The sequence below is a fragment of the Urocampus carinirostris genome, chromosome 9 (assembly GCF_059441175.1).
Source record: "Urocampus carinirostris isolate Australia breed hairy pipefish chromosome 9, RoL_Ucar_1.0, whole genome shotgun sequence".
NCBI lineage: Eukaryota > Metazoa > Chordata > Actinopteri > Syngnathiformes > Syngnathidae > Urocampus > Urocampus carinirostris.
The window spans coordinates 9,662,260-9,687,255 of record NC_142357.1 but is presented as its reverse complement, the minus strand read 5'-3'; the positions used below and the strand labels follow the sequence as shown (position 1 = coordinate 9,687,255).

The following is a 24,996-nucleotide window of genomic DNA, read 5'->3' as shown; positions in this document are numbered from 1 at the left end:
TTCGCGCGGCCAGCCGCGTGTGAATTTCTTACCGCGTGTAAAGCACTGCTGTATCTGGTCTGTATCACGATCTCAAAGCGTCCAAAAGCGTCTGCTTCACGGGCAGAAATGTCTGGCCGTGATTCAGCCTCGATACGCCGGTGAATGGCTGTGTGACCGGGCCTTAATCCTCAGTAGGGCCATCCCAGCTATCTTCGGGCAGTGGGCAGGGGACACCCTGAACTGGTTGCCAGCCAATCGCAGGGCACTCAGAGACAGACAACTGATTCACTCATTCACACCTAGGGACAATTTGGAATTAACCTGACAAGCATGTTTTTGGAATGTGGGAGGTTACCGGAGTGCCCGGAGGAAACCCACGCAAGCACGGGGAGAACATGCAAACTCCACACAGGGTGTTTGATCTCACGGCCTCAGAACTGTGCTGCACACACGCTAACCACTGCGCCGCCGTGCTGCCACCTTTTGAACACCATAGAGTTATTTTAATTTTCATTACCATTCTCACCCTATTTGCATTGTCATTGTGGTTGCCATTTCCATGTCACTTCCATCCAGTTTCCTGTATGTCAGGTTTGGTTTGGTTTGTCTGTAACTTAGTACCACCTTTTGTTAAGAAATACCATCCCTTTTTCTGAGCATGTTTGCCTCCAGATAAATAGATAGATAGATAGATAGATAGATAGATAGATAGATAGATAGATAGATAGATAGATAGATAGATAGACAGACAGACAGACAGACAGACAGACAGACAGACAGACAGACAGACAGACAGACAGACAGATAGATAGATAGATAGATAGATAGATAGATAGATAGATAGATAGATAGATAGATAGATAGATAGATAGATAGATAGATAGATAGATAGATAGATAGATAGATAGATAGATAGATGGATAGATAGACAGATAGATAGATAGATAGATAGATAGATAGATAGATAGATAGATAGATGGATGGATAATGTTTCATCCCTCTAGGGAAATTCATACTTTCTCCCCTATATGTGTCCATAGTCAAAACATTTCCTTGGTTCAGAGAGTCTGATCTAGGGAGAAGTGAACTACCCAAGTACGCCATCCTTTGGCCTGAAGAAATAAGCTGCATTGCCCTATAGGTGTGATGCCAGAGTCGGTTTAGTTTTCCCACTATTTACGATTGTTTCCCTTTGGAGTGTTAGCTATCCCTCTGCGAATTTTATGACTGAAATATTTGTCATCAAGACAGGGGAGCTGTTGAAGAGCTGGTGAGATGAGACTCAGAATGTATGTAGATCGCGTCAAATTACTTGAAATTGTTGTCTCCTGTCACTCATTGTGAGTTCAAAGAAGCAAGTTGATAGACCCAAAGTATTAAATACATAACTGTATTAATTATAATCATAACATAACGTAAGAATTCTGCGATTTAGAAATAGTCAATTAGGAATGTTGTATCGATAAGGTTTTTTTTTAATGTCGAGCTAGCTTTTCAAGGTACTAATTTTTTCATTCATATTTTCACTTCTGAGTGGAGAAAGATTAATTTTTCTGTGCACGTATGCGTGCATGTGTGTGCCCTAAATGATACGGTACGGTGGAGCACTCTCTTTAACAAGCAGAATAGTTTGAAGTGATTACATTGCAAGGAAAACCATTTTAACCTGATTGATTCTGTTGCATGACAAGCTTTTCCAAAATTATTAAATTGTTTATTTTTGCACTTTCATCCTCTTCTGAGGTTTAGCAGGGATGCATGGTGTATGACAACTATAATTATAAGGCTGAGCCTTTTGGAATGAAAAAGAAAATCACTCAGTTTGGATTTATACTCCTTCACCTGAGTCAACCTTCAACATAATTATGGTTGGCCAGCAAAATATTTCTGCGTGAATGTGTTTTTCTTGGGGGGGAGGGTATATCTATCTTCTGTTCATTTTTGCATACCAAATACAACAAATAAGCTGTCTATTTTCATAAATCATACATGCCCTGTTCATGCCAGCTTTTTCATTAGTTTTTATTTTCTTGAAAACAGGCGTATTTGATTGTTTTGTTAGTAATATAAAATATTCTGTTTCTTTAAGGGACTGTTTTGTATTTTATATTTTGTGTATATTGTGTACAATCTATTCTAGGTTTCCTGTGCTTATCTGCGATAATGTGTTTAATCTAAGAAATGTAATGTTCATTCTTGTATTTCGTAGATTGTTGTTGCATTGAAAAGTGAGCATTTTTAATAATTATTACTGTTTTTCAGAGATTTTGAGTTGCTTCACATTAAAGTTGCTTAGTATAAATTTTTCAAACTTTAAACGAGTTGATAGTTTACAGTAGAGTACAAAACTAAATTATACTTTAATTTAGTCGATTAATAGATTTTAGACTTTGGTGCAATACCACCCCTTAGTTGACATTTCCTTATGCCCTTTAGCTTCCATCTGTGTCACCAACAAAATCTAATTGGCTAAACCAACAGTTTCATTGTCATTTATGTTTATCTCAGGGCCTGCAAACCTGTTTGTTAGGCATCCTGGGCAGATTTCTGAGCCTGGCAACAAGCATTGGCTAGAATGTGATTGGGTAAATCCTGGAGTATAAAGGCAAACACCTATAAGCAGCACAACCAGGAGTAAAGTATGGGAAAAAAAGATGGGTGACCATTTGGAATAATTTAATACTTTTTTATGGACATGATATAGTTGTGTCACATGATCCAGATATTTTTTAAGGCCAGCAGAGAAGGCTTTGCAAGTCCTGACGGCCCACAACTGGTCAAACCTGATTTTTCTAGGCACGCTCAGTATGTGATTTGAGATTTGTAATATCGGATGCTCGGCATCTTATCACATGTCTTTTTTTTAGTTTTGGGATTTGCGTCCCATGTGAATTCTGGGTTAAGTGTATTCCTGTCTCCTGACAGGCTTGATTCTTTCGTCAGCAATGACTATTTTTCGTTTCAGGCATTTTACTTTCTTTTTTTAATGAATATTTTTGACTGGCGATGCACCGAGGCAGTGGAGTAAGAACCACAAAGTAGCAAGATATTACAGCAGGCATGCGACTAACAATTATTTTAATAGTCAATAAATGTGTTTATTATTTTTTTATTGATTTATCCAATCTTCTTTAAAAAAACACACATTTTTACTTCCCGCCTCTTAATTAATATATTGAAGTTTTGTATGGATGGATTAAAAGTGCACACAACAGAATATTCTATATATAAAACAATGAAATATAGCTAAATACAAACACATGTATACCATACACCTGCAATTATATATTAAACCTTTTTTATAAAGTGCAAAAAAAATGATAGGGAAATATCTTGTGCATCAAAAAGTGTTCGAGCCTCCCTCTTCCGGTTAAAAATGTTACAAGTTTGTAGTTGGATCACGAGGACGTTGTGCAACGAAATGTGATCTCTGGTCGCTGTCTGCTGAAGCTTAGTGGTACAAGAAGCATATCCCCTCAACAGCCCAACTTAACTTCAACATCACATTGGGGCGGCATTGTCTCAGGAGGTAAAGCGCTCATCTTGGAGGTAACAGAGGTAACAGGTTCGATTTCCGAGTTATATATGGAAGTGTCATATTTGACCCTGAACTATCCTTTGAGATGCATGTAAAACAAATTACTAGAACTGCCTTCTTCCATCTTCGCAACATTGCTAAAATCCGTTCAATACTGTCTCAGTCTGATGCGGAAACATTAATTCATGCATTTGTTACCTCCCGTCTCGATTACTGCAATGCACTACTCTCCGGTCTCCCGAAGTCCAGAATCAAGTCTCTTCAGCTAGTACAAAATGCCGCAGCGAGGCTCTTAACCAGGACAAAAAAGTACGATCACATAACACCGATTTTGGCTAACCTGCATTGGCTCCCAGTTAGCCAAAGATGTGACTTCAAAGTTCTCTTAGTATTGTACAAAATCATACATGGACTTGCTCCCTCTTATCTTTCAGATCTGATCTGCCACTATGTCCCGGGCCGAAGCCTACGATCTGAGAGTGCTGGTCTTCTGATGATCCCGAGAGCAAAGAAGTCTTCTGCTGGTTCGAGAGCGTTCTCCATCCGGGCACCGGTGCTGTGGAATGCTCTTCCCCCTGAGATTCGATCTGCAACCTCAGTGGAAATGTTTAAATCTAAACTTAAAACTCACTTCTACTCCATTGCATACGAATAACCTACTCCTCTTGTCGGTTGAAAATAGTTTGTGTAATATAGTGTAACAATCTGTGAAGCCCTTTGAGACTCTTCGTGATTTAGGGCTATACAAATAAAAATGACTTGACTTGACTTGACTTGACACTGAATCACTAATGCCCCCGATGGGCAGGTAGTTGCCTTGCATGGCTGACTCCCTATCGGTGTGTGAGTGTGTGTGTGAATAGGTAAGTGTGAAACACATTGTAAAGCGCTTTGGGAGGTCTTCATTTACTTGAAAAGCGCTATATAAATGCAGACCATTTACATTTACAACTAAACCTATTGCACTCTTATTTGCATTTAAAAAACATGCTGAGAGATGCATGAATTGCACGACATAATTAATCAATTTTCGATAATCGATTTTTTTTTCCCAACACTTTTTATAATCGATTTTAACTGTGCCTCACCAGCCCTAGATTACAGTATGATTTTTATTTTCCTTTAGTCTACTGTGAAGTGTAAAGAAGAGTGTTTTTTGGGGTAGGCTGCAGTGACACCTCTTCTTCATTGGAACCAGGTTGTTTTTTTGACCAATCACAGCTCAATTGTCTCATTGTTATCAGAGAGTTTTAACTAATTCACAGGTTACTGATAATTTCTAGTCCACCAATATTATCAGCATGACACAAAAAAATAATTCTAGCTTTGAATACTGTCAGCAACACCCAAGCCAAGCTTGTCGGATTAATACGCTCAAAGTTGTTGTTAACTGTCCAAAACAATTGTTTCAAGTCAAAGAACATCTAAATCAGTGAAATCTGCTCAAAGCTTAGAAGTGAAACCAAGCAGCCGGACAGAATAATATCGCAGTGGACAATGCACAATAGAAAGCCTCCATCCTACCAGAGTTCCTCTTGGAGATGTACTTGACGTCATCGCTGGCTACTGAGGCGAGGAGGGCGAGGATGAGGAGAAGAAAGAGTGAAGTCTTCATCTCTGTCCTCTCCACTGGGACCTTCAGGGAAAAAAAGAAGACATGTTGGTTGAAATCAATCGCGTTGTGTCTTTCCGTCGCTTGCCCACAAGATACAAAATAAATAAGCATTACATCAAATCTTGCCTTGATGACCGTGGCCACTTGGGACATACCAAAATATTTTATTGGAAACATACAGTATTTGACTCAAAATGAAGTGGCAGTGAACATAAGGGGAAACTAAGATAACATTCATTTTATTTGATTATGTTTAGGTGTATTTTATTGTACACTGCAATAAATCATATATTCTGGTTGAATCTCTTTTAAATTATATTTTTGTAATCCTTTTCACAATTCATTTTATTTTTGCAGTGTGAAAGTGCTATACTAAGGATTTTTAGACATGGTTTAGAACTACAACTACAAGTGGTTTTTTGTCATTGATAACAACAAAGTAAACATTGTTTAGGATGAGGTTAGGCATGGTACCACAAGATAAACACATTGTAAAGACTAAAAAGAGAAGCATAAGATGAAAACGTAGGAATAAATACTGCAAACAAAACTGTTTAGGGTGCATCATAACAATAATGCAAAATAAAAATAAAAAATGGTTAAAACAAAAGGGACAAATAATACTCCAACTTTTAGAAAGATATAACAAAAAAAGTTTTCATTTGAAAGTTGGTATATGTTTTTACTGTATCGTTTATTTTATTGTTTGATGTAGTTTTTTCCTTGTTTGACTCAAACGGTGCTAAGATAAATACAAATCCCCAGTGGCTGATTTTTTTTACCAGATACTGTAATTTTGAGAGTTTTGTCTTTCAAAATAAGATGAACAAAATGCCTCAAACTTGCAAGTTATCTTGTATGGTAGAAGGCTTGTTTATTATTGTTCTAATTGTATTTTTTATTCTTATTAAGATAAAAAAGTGTGTGGCTTCTCTCTAAATTGAGGCTCAACACAAAAAACTACATCAACCAGTTAAGGAGGAAACAAAAAAGGAGCATATTCAATAATTTAATACATAAACATATGTCCAAAGGTAGTAAGCTGTATCTAATTGTAATGGTTCCTTCTTGAAAAAGTAACTTATAAATATAGTAAAAAGAGAAAAGTGATACTTAGAACGAAAACAATTGTCTGCCAATGGGGCATGTTTTACAGTGTTCCTTCTGCATGCATGCACCAAACATGTATGCAATTTGCAAAAACCCAATAATAATTTTGTTGATGGAATTAAACTGTGATTGAGGAAACAGAAAAGTGCAAATGTAATGAGTTTATGTGAGGCAAAGACATCACAGTGACATGCCGCTGGGAGAGGCAGGTAAGACTGTGCCTCACCTGTCATCACGAAAATATAAAATTACAAATATATTAAATAGTCATATTCATTGTTTACTTTTTCATTTACATAAACCGTTTTAGAGGTTTATTTTATAAAAATCACTAAATTTTCACATTTTATCATGAATATTATTAATACAATTAGTATGTAACATACTATTGTGCCGAATATCTGAAGAGGCAAAGTAAGGCAATCACTTGCCTCATGTCAGAGGGCGATAATGAGACAAAGGATTCTGATTTGGCACACACATCAGGCACAAACATTATAACTTATGACAGTATCAGTAAGCTAAACGTGAGTCAAGCTGTCCAGTGATTTTTTTTGTTTTGTTTCTTGTGTTGCATGGACCTTTTTTTTCCCTAATGGAGGATTGTCTCTCCTTTAATGCTTTTATTCAAAAAGAGCAGCCTATAGACTTTATTTAAAAGTTAAGGTACCACACAAAAATGTTTTTTTTCAATGTTACAGTTTGGATATTGCTTTCTTGATCAGCCAATCAAATGATGAACTAAGATTTAAGTTTATTTATTTGTAAATCTGACTGTGCCTCACCAGACACGATCCTTACCGCACGTTACTGGTACGTAATGATTCCGAAAATTTGAAATACAAAGTCTCAAACAAGCACACACACTCACTGCCTGTCACCAACTGTTTGGGATCACGGTGATTTTCACACACGGCATAATAGCTCACAAATGAAAAGAAAATCTCAGAAGACAAGACATGCTAGCATTCTTTCTGCTGTGTTTTCTTTATATATGACCACAGGGACAACTGCTCAATGTTCAACAGTGAAATCAAACCATATTCTGTGAAACACTTTAGTGCATTCTGACGCCACATGAGATGTTGTTTGGTAGGGAGCCAACGTTGTTTACCATCAACACAGCGTGACGACTTAGAAATAGCATGAAACAAGCAGAACAACCCAAAATAATATTGCACTGAATAGTCTTACTTAATGATCTCTGCGTGTTTTATAGTATTGAATCTCACCACTTGAATTTGAATCTCTGATTGATTCAAATTTTTTTGAAAAATTAAATGATCTAGTACAGTGCTCCTTAAACTGGTGTTTGAGTACCACTGGGCGTACTTGAATAGAATAGAACGACTTTGTTGTCATTACACTTCTAGGGCTCCTTGAAATTGAAACTTTATAACTCTAGATATTGGTAATTGCACATCAATGCTTAACTCACTTTTTACTGTGAGTGAAGCATGACACTAAATGATGAGGCCGTATTTATTATATTTTAGAACGTCTACCTAAGTAAGTACAATATTGTTAATAAGAATAAACAGTAGGTGTCTTCTGGGTTAAAAGATCTGGTCGCATTTAATGTTTTGCTGTCATGGTACCAAAGAAAGGTATTCTCAACAAGGGATGATATGTATTAACAAACAAAAAACAAGTCAATTAATGTTTGTTTGTATCACCCTTAATCACTAGGAGTCTCAAAGGGCTGAACAGAACAAGTATTATTGCAAACTACAAACTATTATGACACCATCTCCTGATCTAAAACCTAAATGAGGGCAAGGAAAAACTCAAAAAACTCAACATGAGGAATATGAAGAAACCCTGAGAAGGGACCGCTCATGGGGTAATCCCCTTAAAACTCGCAAAGTCTACAAACCATAAAAAGAACCCAAACCTGACATGATAACATCCGATAGGAGAAAAGTGGTATGAAATGGCCATTACCCGACAAATACTAGGGTCCAAACAGTCATATACAAAGAGCTTGGATGATTAGGGACAGGTGTGTGCAGACCCAACACAATTGTGCCCAGTTCCAAACCTGGTTGGGACCCTCTGGGGGAACGTAGCACACCCAATGGTGACATTTCCTCCCCCTCAAAGGCAGGATGTCAGACAGACCAAAAGAAAAAAAAACAGCCTGCATCAAAGGCGGCAGTGGCTCAGGAGGTGGCGCGCTCGTCTTTGGATCAAGAGATCGCAGGTTCGATTCCGGGCTCCTTCGTGTTACATGTCGAAGTGTCCTTGGGTAAGACACTGAACCCCTAATACCCCCAATAAGCAGGTTAGCGCCTTACATGGCTGCACGGCCGCTATTGGGAAATGTGAAGCACACTGTAAAGCGCTTTGGGAAGTCTTGACTTGAAAAGCGCTATATAAATGCAGATCATTTCATTTCATCAAAGAGACCTTCACTGGAACAGGGGGCGGCTGAAGACCCTTTTCTGGACTCATTTCCTCGCTGCCAGGACAGGGACCTTCTTGCCACAGGGAATTGGGAGGTCGAGGGTGTTCCTTTTTCCCTGCTGAAGAAGGGATGCAATTGGGTGACTTCTACTGCAGCACCAGGACAGCAACCTTTTGGCCCCTGGAACAGGGACTAGAAGTAACTGATGGACCTTCTCCTCGACACAGAAACAGGAAACAAAAGCAGCCGAGGAGAAGCCCTCGCAGCCGGGACAGGAAACTGGTGTGGCAGACAGTCCATTGACGGGAAAAAAATGGACACGGACATGGATGCTTCCTGCTCAGGTCATTATGTCGGAAGGTAGACCCAAATGCGGAAAAGCCGGAGGCAGGTGTTCTCAACAAGGAATGATATTTATCAATCCCCCAAAAAAGGAACAGGTCTTAAAACTAAAAAAGTGTCCAAACCAAAAACCAAAACCAAACCTGACATGAAAACATCTGATAGGACAAAAGTGGCATGGAATGGCCATGACCTGACAAATACTGGAGTCCAAACAGTCATATGAAGAACTTGGATGATTAGGAACAGGTACTCAGAGATGTGACACACAAGTGCCCAGTTCTAAACCTGACTGGGACCCTCTGGGAGAATGTAGCGGACAAGATTGTGACACTTGTGATTGTGTTCAGCATAATTTTGACTGATACATTGTTGCGCAAATACGGTAATTAAATACCAAAATACATCTAAGCGTGTAACACCAGCCCTGGTTCGTAACGCACACCTGAACTTTGACTTTTTTAGGAAAAAAAAAATGTGTCTGTTTTCCTTAAATAAATGCATAAATATGTTATACGCAGCCCTCGAGCCTTAGTCTGCCCATGCATGTTCCAGTAGATAAGTGAAATCCATACATAATTCACCCTGCTTGTGATAAATCATCACATATCCTTGGATTCACTTTAATTAAGTAATTGTGTGAATACATCATGCAAGTCTTTGCTGGCGTTTTATTGGGCTGCGAGCAGTGTTATTTTCCCAACGCAAAACGTGCCCTGGCTCCGTAAAGGTTTGGAAACACTGGGGTAGTGACATCATCAAAGCAGCGTATCACCACTGACTAAGAGAGTCCATTTAGTTCTGGCTGAGCAAAGGTCAAACCCGTTACCCACAAACAGCAACACAGGGCTGTGTCTATGCTTAAACCCATGTAAGAAAGAATGAAAACTAAATGACAATACGTGTTACTTAGTGCAGTGACTTGCAAAAGAATAAATGTGCATTCAAGCCCATTGTTAAAAATGTTCACCTGGCCAGCATACAACACAAGCCTTAGACTTAAGTCTTAGGACAGTGTATGTAATAGTTAATTTGTATTGTTTATTATGTAATGTGTGGATACGAAATGTGAGAAATACGTTCAAACAAATGCTCTGCAGGGGAATTAAGATCCTTCAAATGCTTTGGAATGAGCACTATACTGTCCTGTGGATTGTAATATTATTCCTAAAATTGTGACAATATTTTTTAATTAACCTAAAAATAGGATAAAACAATAATATCTTATAATTTGCCTAACAGTTAAAAAGTGAAAAATAAAAACATAACTGTCATTTTAAAAAAAACAATTTTGTCAAGTGGGAACATTTGGGAAAAAATAGTAATGTTTTTAGGATTGATCCTGCAGAAAACTTTATATTTAGCATAATTTTGTTCTCTTTTTTTGCCACCTCATTTTCTGTTTTCCTTAATTTCTTTTTTATTATTTACACAACACAAGGAAAATATCCACCCATTATCTGCATCGCTTATCTTCAATAGGGTCACGGGGGTGCTGGAGCGCATCCCAGCCATCTTCGGGCAGTGGGCAGGGGACACCCTGAACTGGTTGCCAGCCAGTCGCAGGGCACAAAGAGACAGACAACTCACTAGCTCATCCACAACTAGGGACAATTTGGACTGGCCAATTCACCTGACACGCATATTTTGGGAATGTGGGAGGAAACCGGAGTGCCCAGAGCATGGGGAGAACATGCAAACTCCACACAGGAAGTTTGAACAAGGAAAATATTATCATACAAAATATGAATTTTCTGCAAATAAAACAAGAAATTTAAATGTTTAACTTTTTGGAAAATTATTTAATTCAATTAAAATTAAACATTTTTTGATGGGTAACATCATATTAAAAATTTGAATGTGTAGTATCTGACATCATATCTAAGACGCATTTGTGGAAAACAAGTAAGTACGCTGAATAGCACTGTTTTTTTAAAGAAAGTAAACAAAATAATTCAGTAATGGCGGCGCCCTCTGTTGGCTGCGGCTGCATCGACTCGCTACAACGGGTCAGGTGTATCGACATTTCGTTCTGTGTACATTGTTACAAAGAATGACAATACAAAGGAAATTATTATTATTATTATTATTATTAGTTCACAAAAAATAAATATAATTCAATAACTTTAAAAATGACTTCAATTTCATTTAGATGGTGTTTTAAAAAAAGAGGTAACAAGTGCAGTGTTTTTTGCCCTGAATGTATATAACAGGCTTATATTCTCAATGCTCAAAATGTAGAATTGTGGGTTTCAGAGAACAATCTGAAATATATGTTTTACATGATTGATTTTCAGACATAAAAAGATAAACGTGAAAATGTATCAAATCCCAAATAACTGCTCTTAAAACATCAGCATGTTCATTGCCGGATTACAGAAATAATTATATCCAAAGATTTTAGATTGCATTACTTTGTCTCCCCTTTTTCATTTCTATCATCTTCAACAAATTCTAACACTAAAGAGAATGACAAACCTACTGTTGCCCTTCACTGACATTATATAAAGGGAAACATAAATACTGTATATACACTTAAAGAACCAGATGATGTTGTGTCAAAGTCCTTTTAATCATAAACAAGTTTAAGATCATTAATCTGCATTGACACATCAGTTTTTTTTCAGTACAATACATTTGTTCCATGTTAAGGAATCAACGAGTGTTTTTTTCTTTGCGATATTGTGTCGTTGATTATTATGTCAAAGTAAGCATGTCACTGCATGGAAGTGTATGAGTCATGAGTGGAGCACGAGGCCATGGATCCACTGCACACTGTCATCCCGTGGCTCAAACAGCAACGCTCTCAGCTCGTCTAATTACCCCTGCACTGTCACGCACTGTTTCTTGTCCCAATGAAGTGGACTAAACAAAAAAGTTCCTTTGGCATTTAAGATGGCTGTTGTGCAGCGTTTGGATAACGCACGAAAATCGGGGGAATTTGTTAGTACAGTGATCCCTCAATGATAACGGTCAGTGGGAAGCTCAGCCACCAAGAGAACATCCACAAAGTAGAGGCGCAGCTTCAAAAAAGCCACCAACATACCCTGAGATGACCTTATTTTTGACTGAAAGTATACGACTTTAACAAAATAACAACTTTGGACCTACAAATAAAAACAGAACATGGAATTGCAGCTAAAAGAATGGTCTTCATTTTCATTTTACAAACGTCCCAAAAAATTGGAGGGCTCCTCATTTCCGTGCAAGAAAGCATTCTAGAAAGCGGCTGGCTAACTGCACGCTAGCATTGGGTAGATAGATAGATAGATAGATAGATAGATACTTTATTCATCCCCTAAGGGAAATTCACATTTCCAGCAGCATCCCTGAGCTGAGAACAATACAATAATAAAGCCAAAAGAATACAATATACAAATACCCAGTGTGACGTGCAAATGCCCACTTTAGCATGTTATATAGAGTAACTAAATAGTGCTACACAGAACACATAATGCAGTAAGATTCGGTAATATCCAATGTAGGTGGTGTGGTTTAATGTGGGCCTTTACTCTGCCGGGTGGAGTTAAAGAGCCTCATGGCATGAGGAAGAAAAGATCTCTTCAGTATACAGTTGAGCCAGGTCTCTGTAATGATTAAAATGCAACAGTCAAGAATGTAGCAATTTTCCATGAGTTGCGACTCCAGGTCATCTGTTTCATGTGTACTGGATCTGGTGATGGTGAGATACAGGCTCTGCATGGGGTAAGAGAGTTGGCCGAGCCGTAGCAGTAAGCCAGACCTGCAGCCTCGCTAATGGGCTCTCTCTGACTCCGCCTCAGTCATTCCCTAAACCCAATAATAATCCACGGAGCACCTTCTGGTGATCACATATACTTTGAGTTATTTTTTCGTCAGAGCCCGATTTAATGATGTTTTTTTTTTTCCTAAACAACGAGCCGCAAAAATCTAGCTGTTGCCGTTTGTTTTGGAATATTTATCTGATTCGAACAATGTCCAATTGCTGAAGGTTTTACTTAACGCAAGTTGAAGCCAACTGTGGTGTTCTTTTCTTCTTTACTATTTTCTCCATGCCGCACATGGGCCTACCTTCATGAGCCGAGAAGAGATCCGCAAGTTCGAGAGCGTTCTTCATTTGGGCCCCTGTGCTTTACCTTCTGAGATGTATATTCTATAACTTATGAAAAACCCATATTTCATGTTAACAATATCTGTGTATTGTTTGTTGCAGTCTGGTTAGCCTGGAAGGGGGTTACCTCATGTGCGGTCCCTTCTCAAGGTTTCTTCATTTTCCTCATGTTGAGGTTTTTGAGTTTTCCTTTGCCCTCATGTAGGATTAAAATCAGAGGATGGTGTAATAATAGTCTGTAGTTTGCAATAATCTGTGGTCTGTGCAGCCCTTTGAGACTCCTTGTGATTCAAGGCTATAAAAATAAACATGACTTGACTTATGCTCCGGCAGGTGGGAGGAACTTAGGGCAACCTTAACTCCGCCTCTTAGAATTAATTGATCCATCCATCCATTATCTGCACCGCTTACCGTCAGTAGGGTCGCAGGGGTGCTGTAGCCTATCCCAGCCATCTTCGGGCAGTGGGCAGGGGACACCGGGAACTGGTTGTCAGCCAGTCGCAGGGCACACAGAGACGGACAACTCACTCGCTCATTCTCACCTAGGGACAATTTGGCCAATCAACCTGACATGCATATTTTTGGGAATGTGGGAGGAAACTGGACTGCCCGGAGGAAACCCACGCAGGCACGGGAAGAACATGCAAACTCCACACGGGGAGGCTGAGTTAGCTGGACTTGAACCCTGAACCTAACAAACCATCTGCAGTGCCGCCCTCAAATTAATTCAATAATCGATTATTTATCATAATGATTTGTTGACCTTCTCAATATGCAACATAACCCTAATTTCTCATCTCTCATCTCATTAGCCGTACCGCTTATCCTCATTAGGGTCGCGGGGGGGCTGGAGCCCATCCCAGCCATCTTCGGGCAGTGGGCAGGGGACACCCTGAAGTGGTTGCCAGCCAATCGCAGGGCACACGGGGACAGACAACTCATTCGCTCATTCACACCTAGGGACAATTTGGACCGGCCAATTCACCTGAAATGCATGTTTTTGGAATGTGGGAGGAAACCGGAGTGCCCGGAGGAAACCCACGCAAGCACGGGGAGAACATACAAACTCCGCACAGAAAGTCTGGAGCTGGATTTGAACCCACGACAGGTTCCCATGACATGAACTGTGCCGCACAAGCGCTAACCACTGCGCCGCCGTGCTGCCCAACCCTAATTTGAATCAGATAATATTCAATCAGGTTTAAGTATTAATTCAGTATTAATTTCATTATCTACGAGAACAGTCATCATGCAATATTGTATGATTATTTTTTTAATATTGGACTTTCAAGTATAGACTTGTTCCACATTAGAGCAAGCACCTTTTTACACAGGACCAAAATATGTTTTGTTGTCATACACCCCCTGGTTCTTGTCTTTGTCTACCTTAGCTTCCATCTCTTGCTGACACACTCAGGCACACAAGGCTGCAAATGCATAAACGCACACACATAAAGACTTAATGTCAGCGTTAGAAAGAAAGCTCGCGAGGACAACCAATATTTGAGCATGACAATCTTACCATCTTTCATCCTCTCTGTCACTTTGCTTTTTATTTCTCCGTGAATAAAAAAGGCTAATACCTGGGTATGGGGATCCAACAGGATCAGAGTGTGTGTAATGCACATTTATGTTTGAGTGTGAATGATGTCCGTTTGAAGAAATCTGTGTAAACACAATAAAGCACATTGACGCTGACATTTTCGTTTCATTACTGCTCAAGTAGAAAGTAGTAGATTTCTACCTTGAGATATGAGACCTTCAACACCACTCATGACACAAATAAAATGCTAAATAAAATGTCAAACTAGAATAGCCCAAAAAAGATGCATCCACTGTATATAAAGGTATAGAAATAATAATCCTGCATATCTATGAATAATAGTGTTATTTGTTTTAGGGGAAATTAATATAAATAAATATATATACTGGACTGTCTCAGAAAATTAGAATATTGTGATAAAGTTCTTTATTTTCTGTAATGCAATTAAAAAAACAAAAATGTCATACATTCTGGATTCATTACACATCAACTGAACTATTTCAAGCCTTTTATTATTTGAGTATTGCTGATTTTGGCTTACAGCTTAAGAAAACTCAAAAATCCTATCTCAAAATATTAGAATATCATGAAAAAGTATACAAGTAGGCTAATCAACTAATCACCTGAATCATCTAATTAACTCGAAACACCTTGCGAGGGTTTCCTGAGCCTTAAAAACACTCAGCTTGGTTCAGTAAACTAAATCACAAGTATGGGGAAGACTGCTGATCTGTCTGCTGTCCAGAGGACCATCATTGATACCCTCCATCAAGAGGGTAAGACACAAAAAGAAATTTCTCAAAGAGCAGGCTGTTCACAGAGTGCAGTTTCAAAGCATATCCACAAAAAGTCTGTTGGAAGGGAAAAATGTGGCCGGAAACGCTGCACAACCAAGAGATGACCGCAGCCTTAACAAAATTGTGAAGAAGAGCCGCTTCCAGAATTTGCGGGAGCTTCAAAGACAGTGGGCTGAAGCTGGAGTCCAGGTATCAAAAGCCACAGTTCACAGACGTGTCCGGGAAATGCGCTACAATAGCCGTATTCCCATGGTCAAGCCACTTCTGAACTCAAGACAACGGAAGAAGCGTCTGACTTGGGCTATGGAGAAGAAGCACTGGACAGTTGCAGAGTGGTCCAAAGTCCTCTTTTCAGACGAAAGCAAGTTTTGCATTTCATTTGGAAGTCAAGGCGCCAGAGTCTGGAGAAAGGCTGGAGAGGAGCAAAATCCAAGTTGCTTGAAATCCAGTGTGAAGTTCCCACAGTCAGCAATGGTTTGGGGAGCCATGTCAGCTGCTGGTGTTGGTCCACTGTGTTTCCAGAGTAAATGCAACTGTGTACCAAGAGATTTTAGAGCACTACATGCTTCCATCTGCTGAAAAGCTCTATGGAGATGAGGATTTCATTTTCCAGCATGATCTGGCACCTGCCCACAGTGCCAAAACCACCAGTAACTGGTGCACTGACCATGGCATCACTGTCCTTGATTGGCCTGCTAATTCCCCTGACCTGAACCCCATTGAGAATTTGTGGGGTATAGTTAAGAAGAAGATGAAAGAAACCAGACCTACAAATGCAAATGAGCTGAAGGCCGCTATCGAAGCATCCTGGGCATCAATAACACCTCAGCAATGCCACAGGCTGATTGCCTCCATGCCACGCCGGATTGATGCAGTAATCCGTGCAAAAGGATTCCCAACCAAGTACTGAGTGCATCAATGGACATTTTCAAATGTTTGATTTAGTTTTGCTGTTATAAAATTATTTTTTTACTTGGTCTGAGGAAGTATTCTAATATTTTGAGATAGGATTTTTGAGTTTTTTTCAGCTGTAAGCCAAAATCAGCAATATTCAAATAATAAAAGGCTTGAAATAGTTCACTTGATGTGTAATGAATCCAGAATGTATGACATTTTTGTTTTTTTAATTGCATTACAGAAAATAAAGAACTTTATCACAATATTCTAATTTTCTGAGACAGTCCAGTATATATGGAGGACCAAACCTTCTTTATTAAAAAAAAAGTATAAATAATACATGAGTACAATTCTTAAATGTATTTAAGCAGTTTGTATTCTATTTTAGTCATTTATTTTGTCGTGTATCAAATGGGAAGGTGGCCCAATAGGTTTATCAGTGATGAACAAATTGGCGACTACACCTATCAACCTATAGGTGTAGCGCTCAGCCAGTTTGACACGGCCCCTCATTTGAATAACAGTTTGTTGAGACAAAATACAGACGAAAATACATGAGAAAATACACAACAAAATAAATTACAAAGTAAATTCAATAGATATAAATGGCATAAATATGTTAATACAATTAGATTTATGTGATATATTTAAGTGTAAGTTGATTTATGTATGTGAATATTTATTCTTATGATATATACAGTACTCATAGGTATTTATTTTTGTACACATTTATTTATATCTATGACAGAATTGGTCCTCAGTTACGTTGTACTTTAATGAAGACTGCAGTCATATCATAGTTTTTTTTCCCTTGCACTACTTCTTCTGATGTGCCCACTTTAAGGGGTGTATTTTACAAATATATGAATGCACAGTAAAGTGGTCCTTTTGAATTCTAGGAAGTCATCCACTCTGTGCAGCATCCAGTCGTATAGCAAAAGGATTCACAACAACTTATCTTTGAGTCATTATGAAACCAGGCGATATATATCCAAGCAATATATTTCAAGGATTTTATTTCTGGATTTTCATATTGCATGTATTTGTATTGCAGCAGAACCATAATATTCAATATGCTCCTGACTGTGGCTTCAGGACATTAAATACCCCAAAATCTTATTTGATACTTGCTCAATAGTTTAAGCATGTTATGGGGATTTTTTATTTATTTAACTATATATGTAACTGTTTTTCCTAGTTTATATTGTTGTTTAGTTTTTTTTTTCTCTCTTATGTTATTTACAAAATTAAATGGGAGGAAAATAATCGTCAGAAAATCTATCTATTTATCTACCTTGGTCATATCCCTCGAGACGGGTGACCGACAGAAAGACAAACACATATACAAAAACAAGGAAAATTAAAAAAAGGGAAAAAGTAGCAAAAAACACACACAAAAATTTGATCATAGCCAACCCAAATGCCCACACACTTAAACAAGTTAAGCACTTCGGCACTCAAGTTGGTCATGCTTTCGTCCATCCGGATGAAACGGGACACAAGAAAGGCTTTCACTGGTTTACCCCTGCTGCATCATACAGGTGCCCTGCCCATCCCTTAGAACACGTCAAAATATCCCAGTATCCATTTACAACACCTCTCCACTCATCCTTATCACCAACAAAATCGTTGGAAAACACAAAAAAAAATAATAATAATTTTGTAGAAATTGTCAGAAAAACTATTGACAATTGTTTTTGAAGACATAATGTTAAGGAACTTTTTTCCAAAACGAAAACCAGTGCCACAGAGCACAGCATAACAGCAAGTTGCCAGACAAACAGGACAGCGGCCTTATGTAGGGATTCTACTTTAAATACAAATTTATCAACCTATGATTTTTTTTAGTTCAAATATTTTTGTGTTAAAACCAATGTTTTTTTTTAACTGAATGAAAGTGTTTTGGACCACTATAAGGCACTAAAAGTTAAACACTGTTCTTTTAAGAAGTGTTAAACATGCATAACACATTACAAGATACACTTTGAGAATTAAAAAATTAAAACGTAAGATGTTCTTTATTTGAGTATACATCTTCTAGATTTCTTTACACCTAAAATAAATTTACATAATTTAGAGCTACATTATAGGATGTGACAGATAATTTTTCTTTTTTTCGGAGTGTTGTTTTTTCTAACAAAATAACATTTATGTCAGGAGGGCCAGAACAGAGCAGGAGACCCCAGAGCGTTCGTTACAAGTCTTTTATTTTGGGAAGCGTACAGGGTTAGCGGGAGACGCGATGACCGTCGAACGTCAGCAGCAAAGCCGTGAAGACAACTTCGGAACACGTAGCCAATCGTAGCGTGGGACGGAAGCAGGTCGTGTTTACCGGGACTGGAGAGAAGATCGTAGCGTGGGACGGAAGCAGGTCGGATCGGAGGCAGGCAGGCAGAATCAGGTAAACAAGAAGGCACAGGTAATCGGGAGAGTCATACGGGGTACAGAAGTAATCCTCAGACGAAGGGGTCTCGGCGTAGCGTGCTTACAAAGGGAACATAAACCAATCAGAAGCGCATTCCAGCGCGCCAGATGATTACCCCAGGTGGCTCCATTTAGGTAATCATGACAGAACCCCCCCCTCAAGGGACGGCTCCAGAAGTCCCCCAGAATAAAAAAATGTAATCCAAGACACGTCACAGGGAAACACGGGTAATCGGGGAACTATGTAACAGCACAGTACCTCTCAGAATCCCTCCAAATGGAGGGAAGCCCCCTCATCAGCATCCGAAGGGGCGGCAGAGGGTGGGTCCGGAGGGCAAACAGGAAGAATCAGGAAGCGCATTCCAGCGCGCCAGATGATTACCCCAGGTGGCTCCATTTAGGTAATCATGACAATTTAAATAGAGTACACTATGGAAAAAAATTGCTCAAGTAGCATCGTGAAATGAGGAGATAGTCAAAGTAACAAGTATGAGTAAAATAATTATTTTCATAATAATTCACTGATGTGGCCAATGCAGTTCTTTTTTACAATATGAATAATGTAATTTGTATATTAATAAACAAATGATAAAAAGCCCTTATGTATAGCTCATCATTACTATCATTTTTAGTAGTAGCATCATTATTATTAATTAAGGAATAGCAAGATAAATAAAAAAGGCTAAAAAATACAAATAAAACATTAACAAAAAAAAAGTATAGCTATAGTTCTTAACATGTGAATGGAGCTATATTTGTTGGATGTGGAATCCTTTCGCTTATTTTAGAATATTTTTTCTAATAATAAACTGAACAATACCTAAAATAGCAAATTACATTTTAAAAGAGTAAAACAGGGAAAAAATATTTTAAACTGGGAGTAACACATTTAGTTTAAATGTAATTTAATTGTACTTTTTGGGTTATTTTCTTAGTAAAATAAGTAAAATAGTCCATATCATAATAAATTTAACATCTGATGTAGCCAACATAGATTGTTTTGTGTTGATCTAGTAGTTTTTTGTTTGCTTTTTTAATAAAAAAATAAAAGATTAAAAACAAAAAAACATACTATTAGAAGTAAACAGCTTTGTAATATCAATAATATAAGTGTTAGATCAATATTTTAAGAACATAAATTATTAATGTCTATTATTTTACTATCATAATTATTAATACTAGTGTTTATCTAAAAACAACACAAAAACAGAAAAAAGGGAAAAATACATATAGAGCTTTATTATTGGATGTTATTTTCGGATTTTTTTTTAATGAAATGAGAAAATTAGAAAAATAAGTAAATAAATCATATATATATATATATATATATATATATATATATATATATATATATATATATATATATATATATATATATATATATATATATATATATATATACATACACTTATATATATATAACATACACAGCAAATATATTTCACTATGTTTTTCCGTAATTATTTTTCAAATTATATCAATAATTATTTTTTTAATCAAACTTAAAAAAACAGTAACATATATAATATATAATGATATTATTAGTAATACTATTTGAATGTTAATACACTAGTGATGTATTGTAAATGCATAATTTATATTAAGATCATTGTCACTAATATGTACTGTCCATCTAAAAAAAAAAAACAATTTGGCTTATGTACGTGTATTGAGCCTATTTTCCCTCATATTTTTGGTAAAAGAAAAAAATGGTTTCTCTTATGACATGCACAATTAGAGAGGTTAAAAGTTCACTAGTTAAATATGTACATTTATAAACACAAAAATTACTTTGATTAGGACGCTTGAGGAAAATTGTGCACAACCGCATGCACCCAAACACGTATGTTCGCGGACGTGAGCCCAGATAGCGAGCTATTCCGGTCTCAAATAGACCAATGCTAAGCCATTAGGGTGCATCAGCCACACATCCAATATTAAAGACAGCCTGCAGCTCTTTTCTGTCACACTATCTTTTCTCTCCAAAACTGCATGAGTCACGCTGTTTTGGTTACAGAGGCCGCCCTTGTTTTACACGGAGGCATAAGCCGTCTTGTCATCATTATGAAAAATGTGATATCTGTCCATTTCATCTTCTCATCAGGACGTGTAATTAGTTTGAATCTAGATTGATGCGCTCTCCTTCATTTAGCCCGGATATAAATTGTGCATATCATTGTGGCTGAGCGTCGTCCAATATCTAAGTACTTCCTTTTTGCTCTCTTGACGCACGTTCAGTGTAGTCAAGCGCACACTGTCTACATTCTAAATTTTGGTTGTATGTCCTTGGACGTCGTCCGTGTTGTAGTAGGCCGTATAGTCTCATCTGGGACAAAGTAACGGCTTCAGTGCTCTTTTGTCGGTTTTGCTTTCTGGCAAATACATCCCTCACCCCATGAAATAAAGTTTAAATAAAATTCAATAAAAGTGGCTTGAAAAAGTGATATTTCAGGCTTCAATTTTATTGATAAAACTTCAAAATATTTTCTGGGAATCAACAACTTGTCAGACACACCGGCTCGGTTTCCTTGGCCCCGAGCTTGGCAGTATCCAAGTCCCGTTTCGTACCTTTCCACAACTTTTCCATGGACATGCCTGGTGTGTACTTTGTTCTTCATAATGCGGTCTGTTCTCCACTGAATCCGATCACTGACCTCTGAGCCCATCAAAGAGCCGGTGCATTTGAACTGAGACTTAATGACACTTAGGTGCACGCTGTCATTGTTTGTCTTTTAGGTCGACATCAGATCATTTAGAAGTCATCAAGGAACTTCTGGAGTCAGCTAATTGACCTGAGAGACAGAGGGCGAAGGTTTTTGTAACACCTGCCTTTTCAGGTATTTTTAATAGATACTATAGCAGGTTGAAATAATTTGGTTCCACTTTACAATTCTACCTTAAATGTTGTTAATTCTTATAAAAATGTTAATTTTTTTTTAGCTTTGGGTATGAAGCCTAAAATCTTTCCATATACCAAAAATATGTTGGTATGACAAAAAGGTCTTGGGGAGTAAATACTTTTACGTGGCACTCTTCCAACACCCAAGATGATAGTTTGTGGCCCTACACCTTGATAAAAAAGTTAAAGGGACAGTGTCTATTATATTCCCGCTAGTTGTCGCTGTATTATGTTGTGCCACCGAAAACCAGTGCTAAAAGCGGGATAAGACAAAATTGGGGAGACTCAAAGTAAGAAAAAAATATTACATTTGAAATAAAAGTAATGAGACAAAAAACAGAAAAGACAAAAAACAAATGAAAAAGGAAAATACTAAGAGAAAAATTAGATAAGACAAAAAGTGATACTCAAAAAATAAAAATGTAAAAAAAATAAAAAATAAAAGATATATTTAATTCCTTTGTTCTGCTTCTCTTTTTCCACCCTCCTACTTTTCTCTGTATTTCTATTTTCCTGGTTTGCCTCTTTTTCTGATTTCCTCTTGCCTATTTTCATTGTTTTTCCCTTCTTTTTGTCTTTCTTTGAGAATAAATATGCTTCTTCCTATTCCTTTTCGGACATGTTATGTTCACGTTGTTTTTGTTGTCTGACTTGGTTTTTTGTTTTATTTTTGTTTTCTCATGTTCAAAATAAAGTTTCATTCATTCAAAGGCTGGGTCATAAAGGGAAAGAAAAAAGGTGTTTTTGTTCTTACTTTCAGCCTCTGTAGTTTGCAGTATTCCTTGGACTCATTTTTGGTTGCATTACACATTACATGGACATCTAGTGGACAAATATAAAACACTGTCCCTTTAGGAACAGCAGAATGTTTTTATCAGTGCTGTTTTTTGTGGAAAACCCCATTTGGCCCATTCTCACTCAGATGCTAGCTTCAGTGGCCCCCAGCTCCATCGAATTTAAGGCCCCCGGTTTAGCCAATCAGAATTCAGAGCACAATGTATGATGAAAATCTGTGAAACGGTAAGACCATGAAAGGTGAGCCGCGTTATAGCGAAGGATCACTGTTTGTTGATAGTTGGGGATCTTGACTCCTGACCCATGATTTAGTAGGAATTTACTCAACCAAGTGAATATTTTGTGAGGCGCTCATTTCAACAAATTTCTCTTGAGACCGTTTATTTGAAAGGATAAATAGTGTGCAGTAATGTTTTAACTCTAGTATTTCAAATGCTGCAGATAGTAAAAATTATATTCATCTTTTAATCTCATGTTCTCTGGACCACGAGATGAATTTGATTAATTATTGTATCTGTCCTGACCTTCAGGACAATTTAATTTAAAGTTTAACTAGTTTCTTATATTTATTTTGAAGAGACTTTCAGACCCAAAAGTGACGTCAGATTGGAAGCCATATTTGTTTAGTATGTAGACGTCCTTAAGAACACATCAGATCATCGCCATCAACAGCCATCTGCTTCTGATGTTGTACTTTCGATCCGATCGTCTTTAAATGTTCAAAGCTTTTTGTTCAACGTATATTTTTAACGTATTGACATTGCTGATAGCTTTATAGTTTTTTTCAACCGTTTGTCATGTTTTGTCAGACTCACTGTATTTTAATTGTTTGCTACAGTTGTACTTTGTTTTGGAATGAAGTGGAGCTTGGACGCTACACTTGACTCAGCACTTTTTTCTAAGAGGAGGTTAGCTGCTGATAAATCGTGTATGACAAACCCACAAAGAGTGCACAACAGTATCATACACCAAGGATAGTTGTGTGTTGGTTCTCAGAGTATATTACATTCCCTTGCATTTTTCTTATTGTAGTTTAGTGAATGATAGTTATTGAAGTTATTGTAGTTGTCCTTTGCTAAAATATGAAACATAGCCTCCTGATGGTGCTTGAATAATACCAGCCTTTTTACACTTTTTTTTTAAAACTAGATGAGAAACCTATTCTTTTTTGAAAGTACATTTTAGTGATAAAATCGGGTAAAAATATTAAAAAATAGAAATTAAAATAATGTATATACTTCAAGGAACATTTCCTTTTTCATTTTCCTATATTTTTACTCCAATCTATACATAAATTGTACATAAAATAAGCAAATATGTATCTTAATTTATTGTGGTGCTGGCATAAAAACACGTAAATAAAGTACAAATACGTGTTTAGAACTTAATTAGTTGATTTAACATTTCTGTATTGGGGATTTTAATATCAATAAAATGTGTCTTTTTGCCTGCAGAAAGAACTTTGTAATATGAGTATAGTTTAGTAGACACTCACAATAAGGGGAAGACATCATGTAAAGTTTAATTTGCTAGGAGAGCAGGATAGGTCCTGATAAAATTTGTCAAGATGCAAGGCCCCAATCTTTCCTAAAGTCCTTCCCCTGAATCATATTTTATTAAATTTCCTAGGTTACAAAGAGCAGGTCTGCACTATCGGGTGTGGAAATCGAAATACTGCAACATTATTGGCCGGTAGTGACAATTATGTCAACGGTGTATAATAGTCAGAATAACAAACAACCCTGGCACCCTATGCAGTCTCCTTTCAAGATGTCCAATATTAAAAAAAAGCAAAAAAAAATCTGAATTAACTTGTCACTAAGCAATAAGAAAATATTGCATGATTTACGCTACCTGTATCTGATCATATTGGAATATATTAACATTTGATCACTCTTGCACTGGGCTTGTAGCTTATTTTTTATTCTGCCCTTCCATCTGTTTGACTTTGATACCACTGCCTTTGTTAAATGCATAGATTTACTTTCCCCCCATATTTTGTGAAATGAAGGGTTATTCCAAAATCCATGTTAGCTGATGACACCCTAAGATGCAAATGCAACACGACAAGGCATAAAAGCTGTGACCATTCCATCTGCAACCCCTAATTTGAAAGACACGCCACACACCTGTAAAATTATGCACACCTCCACCAAGTGAGAATTTGTTGATTTAATCCAACAAAAGACTTTTGGCAAAGAAGATTGGGATCATATTTTACTATTCAAGGTCACAATTAAAATGTAATGGCTCCAAAGTAGACAAAATGTGATTTGCTGTTTTAACAAGTGCTGACTTAATGTTCCTTGGCTATCACTCAGTAGTGTACAAAGAAGTTGAGCAGTTTTTTTATTTTTTTTATTTGTAGCCTTTTTCTTTTCTATTGCAAATCATTTTGGGGCAAGTTCCCTAGATTCCATTGTGTCACTGGGAATATTTGACATTGTATCACAAAAAATAATCCAGCCATTTTCTGCACCACTTATCCTCAGTAGGGTCGCGGGGGTACTAGAGCCCATCCCGGCTATCTCCAGGCAGTAAGCAGGGGTCAACCTGA

The 24,996-nt window shown here is 37.4% G+C and overlaps 1 protein-coding gene across 3 annotated transcripts in view; it reads right to left on the bottom strand.

Annotated features, from left to right (window-relative positions):
* il1rapl2 (interleukin 1 receptor accessory protein-like 2) overlaps nt 1–24,996 on the bottom strand; it is a 470,254-nt gene that overhangs the window by 367,763 nt on the left and 77,495 nt on the right. For all 3 annotated transcript variants that reach the window (XM_088344484.1, XM_088344482.1, XM_088344483.1), the window contains exon 2: nt 5,045–5,156. In XM_088344484.1, coding sequence (XP_088200610.1) covers nt 5,045–5,135 — 91 coding nt within the window. In that variant the 5' untranslated portion in view covers nt 5,136–5,156. The remainder of the gene's footprint in view (nt 1–5,044; nt 5,157–24,996) is intronic.